Raw genomic sequence first — 12453 nt, 5'->3', positions numbered from 1 at the left:
CCGATAAATACAGTTGTAATTGAGAGTTTCAAAAAAAATTTATCGAACACCTCAATTTCTCGACTTTCGTTTCAGTTTATGACATAGAATTACTCCCTCAACCCTTCCAACTATTCAATGAGATGATAATAATAATAATAATAATAATAATAATAATAAAAAGCAAATAATGGGAGTCATGAAAATTGAAAATAATGGAGAGGGTTGAAAATGGGAATCACGTGTTAGATTGGGAGGGCATGCCGGTCGTAAAGCGACAGATGCCCCTCTTCGACACGATGGGCCATCCAAGATCTTTACGTTTGTTCCTTCCCTGATTGGGGACCTACTGTCCTCTGTGTGTGTGTATATATATATATATATATGTTATAATATATCGTTTATTTTTTCGATGGATTGTATCTAAATTATGGATTCAATAAGCGAGTATCATCTAATTGATTAATACGAAAATGAACATGGTGAACAAGTACCTTGTCAAAACTTTATATTAATCTTCGTATATATATATATATATACACATATGTATAATAAATTTAATTTTTATTTCAAAATTTCAAATTGTTAAATAAATTATATTCAACTATTTAATATAGATTCAAATTTAAGTGAAATTCAATTTTTGTCCAAGAAAATATAATTTTTTTAGCTTGTAGATGAATTGATAAATTTTGATTTGAAAAAAAAAATGTGGATCGATAAATTAAAAAAAGACACTGATGATCGAAATTGAGATTCACTTCGAATTTGTGCATTTAAGTAAGTCGAATAATTTTAATAGCATCCATCCAAACACAAACTCATTTTCCAAGTCATGGAAATCCCATTTCTCTGCTAACCGCGTGGGCTCAGAACATAACATTTTCGTGGGTAAAAAATATTGTTTAAACATCTATCCTAGTGCTGTATAAATATAATAATAATAAAATGAAAATACTGGAAGATTATTCGTAGAAAAAGACAAATCTACCAAAAAAAAAAAAAGAATCAAATTATAAGGTATCCAAATCAGAGATTGAAAAATATTAACAAGATCGGACAAAGTCCCACACATCCATCAGACAAACTTCTGATGTTATTATCTTTATTATTCCAATTAGTTTCGTATTTTTATTGTTATCTGTAAAGAATTTTTCAACGTACATGCACTCATTTCAGGCTTGCAAACAAAAAAAAAAATCAATAATAATAATAAAATATTAAAAAAAATCCCCTAATTCATCAGCTTTTTATCACCATTAATTTATCATTACCTTCTTGGCCTTTTCTTTGTTTGTTTAATAATTTTCTGTGATACATCGGCCGAATAATATTTTTTAACAAAAAATTGTGTGTGACGGTCTCACGAGTCATTTTTTGTGATACAGATATCTTATTTGAGTCATCCACGAAAAATTATCATTTTTTATGCTAAGAGTATTACTTTTTATTATGAATATCGGTAAAGTTGACCCGTGCAAAAAAGACCTACTCATATTTTTTACTTGTGATAAATACAAGATACCATCCTGAAATTACGAGGATAGGGATTTGTCTCAAACTCGACTTATTTACTGAAGGTATTTTAAAAAAATAAAATAAAAAGCCCACGTAATGTTTTTAAAACTGTAAAAATTTAGGCTGTCGTGCCACATTATACAAACGGCTAATACGGTAGCCGAGTTTTGCGAATCCGACCCTGTTGTTTTTGCCACTACAGCTAGAGTCAAACGTGTCATCGTTTGCGCTAATTAATTTCCCCCTTGAAAGATTTTTTATTATTGGATTTGAATTTCAATCGGTAATTGTAAGATAACAAACTGACTTGACTTTCTTTTTTTTTTTTTGGACGAAAATTCTTAAAAGGAAAAATCAGAATCACGAGGAGAGATTAACATGGAGGCTAGCGGTTTTGATGGAGCTACAAACGGGGCAAGTGTGAAGAAACGACCCGCAAACAGCACAGAGGCACAGATGCCTGCAAGGCAAAAGCAGCACGCAAGATTCCACTTTCCCACAGCTCCTGCAAATCCTGTTCCCAGTACTCTTGACCCCCTCGTGTTTCTCCCCGTAACGTGCGTTGTCGGCCGACGCCAGCGTGTCCGTTTCCTCGAAGTTGCTGCCGCAAGATGACTCTGCGTCGTCCAGCAACGCCGCCGAATCGGACCGGCGCAGCTGCATCAGATTATGTTGCTGTTCATCTTGCACATGGGTAAGGACTTGTTCCAGATCAGATCTCAGAGCATTTGCAGTAGCTTCGTTCGTCTGTGCCAAATCTCTCCATATCTGATTTTCGACACACAGGGATTTCACTTTCTCCTCCAGCGCGCAATTTAACTTTTCGATATTTTCAATTTCTTCTTCTTTTGCTTTCAGTTTCTTTATTATGTTCTCTCGAACAGCCGCAGCGAACCGCCTGGAATATCTTCGACGCTTTTCTTCAATTTCCATCCTAACCTTTTCCGTCTGTCAAAATATTTTCATTACTAAAACTGCAAATGCATTGAATTGTAATAGAAAATGTAACTTGGCTGAGAATATCGACGAGTACGTACATGTTGGGATATGATAAGGTCGATTTCCAATTGCTGCTGTTGGATATGCGACGAGATATCCTCTCCGATAAAAGTGAGAGAACCGCAACGATGATTCGCACCCTGACTCGGTAAAACGTTCGTGAATGTCGAAAGCAGAGGACTGACCGGATCCCTCGAACGCTTCCTCGAAACAGGCATGGCGCAGGTGATACCACTATCAGATTTCATCGCCAGAGCTTTTTGCGTAACGGTATTAGAGAACGCAGAGCCGTGCATAGGAACCGCGGGACCCGTCGCCGTACTCATCCCTAATAAAGGTGTCATCACACCGTATGCCATCGGAGTTCCATAGACATTTCCATTAACTTCCACACCGTTCATCATCAAATTCCTACATTATTCATTCAGAGAATTGAAACCCATATAAACCACGAAAAACATCCAGGAAACATAATGCAAAAAATCGAAAACCCATCCTGAACCTACCCATCGCTAAGGACCTGCGGAGGAGAAAGATGGAGATGCCGAGCTTCAACAGCCATCAAAACCTGATGTATCTTCTTCGTTAAGCGTAGGAAAATAAATGATATTGTCTCTCCTCACCTAAGCCTGGACGTGAATTTATACTACAATAACAACAACCCGAACGAAAATCCTCTCTCTCTAGTGTTGCTTGAGTTGGTTCGTGACTGAGAGGTGGAGGGAAAATATGAAAGAGAGAAGAAATGGTCATGCAAAACAAGGGGTGTTGGTTTATTTAAAGGGATTTAAAGACATGTGAATGATAAATTTGGGATAAGTCGAAATCACCATCTAAATATGATAATATTATTATTATATATAAATGAATTATTTTCTTTACACTAAGCTTGAAATAGATGCTCAGTAATACTTATATTTATAACTCTTATTTTAAAACCGACGAGAATTTATTTATTTTTTAAAAAAATAATAATGATTTATTAATACATAAATTAAACCAACCAACTAATGGAAAAGATTTGTTTATGATTCGGTGACCAAAAGCCTCCTCCTCGTATTCTGTTGACCAGTGTGAGATGGGATTAAATTAAATAAAGCACGAGTAAAAAGAGATTTGGTCAGATCGATAATTCGGCCAAATACCAAGGGCTATTCTGGAACTATATATAATTCTATAAATATTTATTTTATTTTATAATGGATTTTGTCGTTTATTGTAACAAACAAAGTGAAATTCTCATGCACGTGCGAAGGGTGAGCATCGTGGCGGTGTGGAGGAGCAGTGGAGGTTGGGAAATGGTACACCCAATTTTGGATGATCCATATTCTTATTCATTAATTTTAATTAAATAAATATGTCCATATATTATTTATCCAAAATCCGATGCGTTTTTTTAAATATCGAATTAAATTTTGTACTAAAAAACATATAAAGATAATACCTATTTGTACCATAAATTGGATGGGTGATCAATGTTGCAAGGTAGACTGAAGAAAAAGTTTAGGTTTTTGTTTGAAAGAAATGAATGCGTTGGTTGCCCATGCCCCAAGTTACATTATCTTGCGTGCCTACCGCTAATATATGTCAGAATCAAAGCATGCATGTGGACAGACCACTATTATTTGGTTTGGTCTGGGTCACTTTCTACACACAACCCACCAAAATTAATACACGCATTTGGTTATAATTTAAGTGCAATAAATACTATTCAATCAAAATAGGTATATGTTTATAACCTCTTCGTTTATAAATTATACATGGTAATTAATCAATTGGTTTCTAATATAATATAAATAAATGCATGGTGTGCATTTTGACTAACTAACACGATTCGTTTATATAATAAAATAGAAAAGAAACTTTACTTTGCAACAGTTTTGACGCCAAATTTTGACCCATTGAGCTAAATGTAATGATCCGAATCTTTATTTTCAATGAAGTATTTATATGTTGTACTATACATATTTTACTTTTTTGGCATATTATGCATGATATATCATGTTGAGCATGATATCTTTTGAGATATACCTCGTTTCTTGGGCCGCTTACCCTATTCTGTAGTGTGGACGATGGGGCATCGAGAGCTACAGTGTCCGACGTGACCCGCGGGCTCTGATGATCTGGACATTGTAGGTCCACGTCTTGATGATGAGTGTGAGAGCCAAAACATGCATAGGGCAGATCAGAGACTACACACTCAAGCGCCTCTAGACTGAGCATGAGATTCTTGATTTGATCCTTGATATTCGATCATATTGCATTTCGCATGCATCATATCAGTTTGTATACTCGTGCATTCTCATATTAGGCGATTGTTGCTCACATCCTTGTTTTCATTTTGGGGACTCCATTCTATGGGACATGTCTAAGGTTGGACGGTTCGGACGGCCAGGATAGTGGCTAGAGCAGTTGAGTTTTTTTTGGGGTGGTCCAATGGAGATTGTATGTGGTTTATCGTTTTTTTGTTCAGAATTATGTTATCGATATGGTCGTATTAATGTTTAAGACTGCTGTTATTGTTCTGTTTTCATTTGGATTGTAAGATGATTAAGTTATTTGGTTTCCGATTTTTAATTGTTATTATTAAGTTTAATGTTGCATGTTTATTAATCTGTTTAGTAGTGGCTCGGTTAAAAACGCTACGAACAATATGCCTGTTTTTTTTCCTAACACATCGACCCTGCGTTTCTTTATTTATTATTTATGCATATAACGATTCTTTCTTGGTAATTTCCCCATTAAATATCCATGTACGATAAAATCTTGACAAACTTTATTTTTTTATTTTTTTTTTGTGTGAGTTCCATATTTTTTGATGCTGTTGTTCAGACATATTAGGTCAAATTATAGAGACACACAGAACTTGTCCGGCACTAAAATATATCCCATCGGATTGTTTGAGGTTTGCACTATATATTAATCAAATCTAACATCATAATTACAGACATCGAAATAATTTAAATGCAATAAAAGAGGGTTGATTCCATCCTACATGTAGGGACACTACCCCCATGATAGAACCAAGGGCCCAGATTTAGCCACACATACATGAGGGTCCACTAATTTTTTTAAAATCAAATATGTGTGTGAATCTTGTCCTTCCAAATCATGTTGAGACAGTGCTCCACATGTAACATCGAAGCTTGCATTGCGGTCAGAGTTGACACCCAACCCCCATCTGCACGCATTATAACGCTTCCATTAAAACCATATATTAAACAATTTAAAAGTTTTTCGATCATTATAATGTATTTTTTATGGTTAAATTCCAACTTCTTGAAACTAATGCAAATTTTTTAAATGGATTTTTAATTTGTGGTGAGCGGTGAAATATTTTAAAAATGGCCATATTATGCATACATTATGTTATAACTCAAGGCTCATTTTGCTCTGATTACCTAGAAAAAATCTAATTCCAATGATAGAGATTCCTACGCTAAAAGTGTTCGTGTACCCTTTTTTTTACACCGAATGAGAAATTGAAGATAAAAATTTTGTGTTTTGATAATCAAAATTTTATTGGGCGTTTAAATCACGAATGTCAGTCTCGAGTTCGAGCTACCTTTATTCTTATTTTAAGCGGTTGAATCAACTAAGAACCAGTTTAATATATACAATACGCTTCCTAATGAGTTTCATGATCTTACGTTGAGAGATATGTCTCATGGTACCTATTGTATATTCAATGACTTTATCATATTATATATTCAATGATTTTATCTATATAACTTGTATGTGTATACAGATAAAATAAATATCATGATTGAATAAAATCTTAAAATATTATTACATAGAAATTATTTTTATGTAAAAGTGGATAAACGTCAAGTCAAATGTTAACACATTAGACACCTATTCTACCAAGAAGATCATTAGCCCAAAAAAGCATGGCATGGATGGGATTCTCCATTAAGAATTCATACGCAACTTTCCCCATCTTTTTTCTAAACTCCATTATTGCTTCCATCAACACCACCACGGTTCCTATTTTAATACAACCACCAAAAAAGCAAATTAATAAACTTAGATAGTTATAATATGGAGAAACGAATTCATTTTTATTTTTTATATTTTTATCATGTGCAAATTTTGAACAAATATCATGCTAGAAAATACGTTTTCGCACAGTTTAATATGTCGAAAGGGCGTTTAATATTGGATTAATTACTTTTATATGATGAAAATAATAAAGAAGAAAAAAATAATTAAAGATTCAAGAAAGCAAAGGATAGATATGATGATATGGTGGTTCCCCTCTTTTGATGGCAAATGCATTGAGGAGCTTGACTTGGTGGTTTTTCCTTTTCTCTCTTTTTTACTCCACTTTACATTGCACATTGCATTCAACTTAAAGTTGTACTGGAAATTAAATAAATTTGGTTAATTATTCCACATGTGAAGCGCAAGCTTTTTCACCACATTTTTTTTAGAGATTCCCCTCTCCCCAAAATAGGTTTACAGTAGAGAGTGAAACTCTGACAGATTCAAAGCTTCATTTGTTTCTTTCTTTTCCTTTTCCTTTTTTTTTTAAAAAATATATTATAGCCATTTGAGTTTCCCAAAATATGGACAAAAATCATACTTCACTATATCTCTGTCTCAATTATATAAAAAAAATATTTATTTTTGTGATTGGCTCCAATATAATATATATTTCAGTTTTTATATTTAATAATACAAAAATATTATTTTATTCAGAATCAAATTATATTGAGATAGATTGGGACCAAAATAAAGGGTGCCCAACACTGTCACATTTATATTTATTTACAGAAGATGCCTTTTCCTTTTAAACTTTTACTTGAGTTGATAAAAAAGGTAAAAGAGAAATCAGAGATGAGTACTTACCTCTATATATTTTTCTTTAATAATATATAATAAAGAAATAAATACTCATCTTCAAAGCTGTGATGTTTCATGGGTTACTTTGTCAGAATATTTATTTATTTATTTATTTTAATAATAATATAATATCGGGAAACATGCCATACTTGTGTTGATACGACTTCGTACGTTAGGTTTCCTTCGCTTACTTCTAGGGGAGGGCAATTATATCCGGTTAGCCGAATCCTATCGGATGTATTTTTCCGGGTAAATCGAATAATTCTTCGGGATCTGGTGTATTTTTCCGGGTACATCGAATAATTGGTCGGGCTACTCGAACCTATAGTAGGGTCGGGTTCAAGTAAAAAATGTTTACTCGAACCATCCGAACCAAATTTTTTTTTCCTAACAAAATTATAGACTTAGGTCTTGAATGACAAAAAAAGATATTTTGTCTACTTTTTTTTTCCGTGATTGACTTTGCAAGCTTATTAAACATATATGACAAATGTCTCATGTCTCTCCCACTAAGTATAACTGAATTGAAACACTAATCAAATAGATAAAACTCAGAAAATTAAATGCAATTCAAATAGGACTACCTACTCTGCTCGATGCATCAATTTACATATTTTTTTTCTGAAAAAACATTTGTTAATTAATATTATTCATTTTAAATAGTTTTAAATATGAATTTTTATTGTTTAATTTGTTGTGGAAATCAGACATGATTAATTTGATAAATCTATTTTTTTCGATAAATTTTATTGTAATCACAAAATGAGAAAACCTAAGTTTTTTTTTTTTTTTTAAAATTGAAAGTTCTGTTTCCACAGTGTATGTGTGAGTTGAGAGTGAGTGTTGTGTGTATCAGAATGTAGGTGTTGTGCGTAGGTGTTGTAACACCCACGACAACATGCAGCGGAAATTATGATTTTAACACACCTACACGTAGCTGGAATAATGATAATAATACGAGATACGAGATGTAAATTATGCACAAGTATAAAATACTTGTGCGGTGCCTCAGGGCAAAATAATTCACTAACTTGTAAGTTTAGAAAAACCAATACTAGTGAAAGAATAAAACAACTCCCTTATTAAGGCGAGTAACAAATTGCATCCTAAACCTCTAACAAACCGTATAACCAAAATACATATGATGCATCAACTGAGAAGTGAAAAAAATCTTCAAAACTCCACACACTAATCAACACGGTGATTAGGTGTTGTCTTCGGATGTTGGCAGCACTTCACAGCAACAAGTTATCAATCACGAGATGGCTTCAATCAGAAAACATTTTCTTCGTACAAATGCATCTCTGTCTCTCCGAAAGTTTTTGCTCTGTATCGTCACTCTCTCACCCTTTTGTTTCTTCTCCTTTGAGTCCTATTTAACATAGAAAAACCAATTTCATTAGGAAAAAAACTCTTTTTAAAACAAGGATAATATCTTAAAGATATCGTGATATCATATCTTAAAAATATTATGATATCATATCTTAAAGATATTACGAGTCATATCAAAATATAGTCTTATATCACATATTGAATTTATAAGAGATCATATCATCAATTTCGAGATTATCCTCATGTCTAGAAAGGCAAAATATTAAAGATAAAAAAGGAAAATATATCAAGGATTAAAATTCCTTTCAATCTCCCCCTTTTTGCCTTTCTGGACAAAACAACCCAAAAATGGTTGTACATCTCAGCTCCCCCTGAGTTAGCAAATCAGTGACTCAGCCAACTTTAGTTGACTCCCCCTGAATTCTACCGTTAAGCCTTCCCCTGATGAAAAATATAGTTCACACAGGTGTTGTATGTTAGATGTTGCAACATTCAGATCATAACACCGAAATAGTTCATTAATCAGGAGGGACAAAGATCAGAGAGAATAAAAGGACAACTAAAATACTAAAACCATCAAGAGAGAAAAAAAAACTCAAAATCTCATTATCCTTCATTACTGGCATCATCATCAGCCATTTTTGCTCCACTGGTTCCAGCTATATCTGTATCTACATATCTACTCCCCCTTTTTGTCCAGAATGGGCACTTTCACCCAGCAGAAGCCCATAGTCAGCCACTTGATTTTCATAATGTTCAATGGTTTTCTTGGCATTTTCAATCTGTTGTCGACCATAGGCAATCTGAGCTTGAATGTAGGAGATAGACAGTGGGACATAACCAGTAGGAGGAACATCTGTAGGTGGCTGTTCAGCTGTCTCAGGCACATGTTCAGATGTTGTATCATCAGTGTTGCCAACATCCGGAGCAACACTGGAAGTCACCCACGGCAGATCAATCTTCAGGGAGTCTCTAACAAGGCAGAGATCTTCATCAATGTCCCTAATGAACCCTTGAGACTCCAAGATCCCATAGATCAGTGAGGGATATGGTAGCTTAGTCTTCTTGAAGTCCCCTTCAGCATATTTTAATGCTGTCCTGAACACCAACCTCCCAAAATTAAAGGCCCTTCCAGTGCCAATATTAAACAAAACCAGGGCTTGAGATCTGGTCACAGTGGTGGAATTTGTTGACGGGGTCCAATTCCAAATGGAGGTCTTATGTAGGACAGAGTAGAAGGACGTGAGATTAGCAGCGCTCAGCTTCTTGGGATAGTCGGGGAATACTTGGATCACACCTCCAGTGAGCACAGAGGTGACAGCATGTATGTCAAGATCCTCGTCAGCTTCCTCAAGATCCGGAGTGTTGTAGAATTCATTGATCACCGACGGGGAGAACTTGTAGATATGATCCCGAACAAACACTCTCCCATACTTCACCGATTCCTCATGTCCAACACTGCACAGAAGATTACAGTAGAATTCTAACACCACACGGCGACAGTAGGGCATAACAGTGGTGACTGTGGATAGCAACTTTCTGTTTTTGAGATACTCAACCAGGTTGTATTTCCCATAGGCAGTGACATCAATATTTTTCTCCTCAACCAACTCTCTCTGAACAAACAGCGGCCATAATGCCAAGGCATCCTCATAATAAAATTTGGGGGAAAAAGACTTACTCACATCATAGTCAGCAGAGTCAATGTTGTGCTCGGTGTTGTCAACATCCACCTCAACACCGGCAGCAACATCAGTAGCATCATCTTCAGAAGACTCGCTAGATTCAGAGTCAATGTCCTCAGATGCATCATCACCTTGTTCCTCATATTCAAAGTCAGATACAGACGATGAGGAGGAGTCATCAGAGGCACCAGGCCGGTTTTGCTCGAATTCCTTCATCATTTCTGAGTCAGGTTCATTCTCCTTAGCCATTTGTTTTCGGGCGGCCTTATCTTCTTTGAGCTGAGCAAGAAACTCTGCCAAAGATTGTTCATCATCTTCAGGTTCACCAGGAGATTGTTCTTCTGCAGCTTCATGAGAATCCGTGAATGGGTTTGGCTTTTGACTACCAGAAGTAGAACCAGATTCCTTAGCAGCAACAGTTTGTTTGGGGCGAGCCACCAACTCAAAATCATCATCATTGGAGTCGTCTCCAGATGAGAAATCAGGGTCCAGAATAAATGGGATGGTGGATGCCCTTGGTTTCTTGGTAGGGACAAAGTCAGGATCGAACCCTGCTTGTCTCTTTGACTTACGGCGCATAGGAGCAGGGGGAAAGACTCTATTCACGACCTCAAAATTTGGGGGATTCTCGACAGTGATTTCGTTCCCAGGTTCACCAGGAGCGTTCATTTCCAGCGGGATTGGTTCTTCTGGTACACCCACAATTTCCATGCCCACAACATCGGTTGCGGCTGTGGGTGTTGTGTCAGGTGATTTGTCGCCCATGCTCGCAGCCATTTCACTCCTAATGTCTTGAGGATCAAAGCCAGCCATCTGCGAAATAGAGAATAGCAAAGTAGGGAAGTTCGAAGAAGACAGAAATTTACGAAGAACACAGATACTTTTGCGCGTAAAAGAAAACAAATAGTTAGGGTAGGAGAGATTTTAGAATATGAGGAAAAATAGTAAGCCGTAGAGTTGTTCCTTATTTATCTCTAAATATTTAAGCACACCTCTCCAACGGTAACATTCTGTTGAGCCGCAACTTCAGCACTTTTTCAACTCAATTTTTACTCTCACCCAACGGTAACTTTCTGAAACAGTGCCATCATTATTTCAAGAAATCAGGCAGGATAAAACACCACGTCGAATTAACCCCACAAACAGTTAGAAATCAAGATATTTCAAAATTACGTTGGTTAGGGTGTTCTTCGAATTTCATGAATAAAAAATTGGTAGCCCACTGGACATGATGAATTCACAAAAAAACAGTATGAATGACTTAAATTTATGCCTAAAGTATGATAAAAAATGAAATGCACACGCATGTGATCAAACTGTGATCAGTCTGTACTTAGGTGTTGGCAACATCTCTTGGCAACACTCACAAGTTGGACTCAAACTTTCTTGAACATTTTTAATTCAGACATGGTAGCTCCCACTCTAGAAGAACGGTCTTCATAGGACTTCTCTAGGTATCTTTTTCCATCTGTATTTTGACTTAGAAGTGGTAGTTTCCACACTAGAAGAACGGTTTTCATTGGACTCCTCTAGGTAGCTTTTTCCATTTTCTTCTAAACATTTTTTTTTTGTTCTATTTTATTCTCTTTTCTATTTTTTACCATATTGCTCAAGAATTTTCTAAGTCATTATCTACATTGGACAAGATCATGTGGTACACGATCATCCTCAACAGCTTTATGACTTAGATTGAGCACACACCATTCTTTGGAGAATATTGATGGAAAGTTTGATTCACAACTGAGACCACGCCATTCAGTATCCTACACTTGTACATGCTTCACACAAAGCAGGATGTATGTAATATGTCTAGCATCCTAAAAATAAAATGCACATGCATGCTGGGTGTTGTCCACAGGTGTTGTAACACCGAGGACAACATCCGTGAGTGATCATTGTGTACACAAGCTGAGAGACTTCCTAAGATTGGAAAATCTCTCAAAATCCAATGGTTTTGTAAAGATATCAGCCAGTTGGTTCTCAGTTCCAACAAATTCCATTCGAATTGTACCCTTATCAACCAAATCTCGAATAAAATGATGTCTAATGTCTATGTGTTTCGTTCGAGAGTGTTGTACTGGATTTTTTAAAATAT

At 35.5% G+C, this 12453-nt stretch overlaps 1 protein-coding gene across 1 annotated transcript; it reads right to left on the bottom strand.

The window, feature by feature from the left end:
• Positions 1 to 1734: 1734 nt before the first annotated feature.
• Positions 1735 to 3262, bottom strand: LOC142519201 (putative BOI-related E3 ubiquitin-protein ligase 3). Its single transcript, XM_075622139.1, has 3 exons — positions 3003 to 3262; positions 2535 to 2907; positions 1735 to 2445 (listed from the first exon to the last, which is right to left on the bottom strand). The coding sequence occupies exons 1-3, from the start codon at positions 3056 to 3058 to the stop codon at positions 1858 to 1860; spliced, it is 1017 nt and encodes a 338-aa protein (XP_075478254.1). The 5' UTR covers positions 3059 to 3262; the 3' UTR covers positions 1735 to 1857.
• Between the last annotated feature and the right edge of the window lie 9191 nt (positions 3263 to 12453).

The sequence above is a fragment of the Primulina tabacum genome, chromosome 11 (genome assembly GCF_025594145.1).
Source record: "Primulina tabacum isolate GXHZ01 chromosome 11, ASM2559414v2, whole genome shotgun sequence".
Lineage (NCBI taxonomy): Eukaryota > Viridiplantae > Streptophyta > Magnoliopsida > Lamiales > Gesneriaceae > Primulina > Primulina tabacum.
The sequence above is the reverse complement of the archived record's forward strand: the minus strand, read 5'-3'. Positions and strand labels throughout refer to the sequence as shown.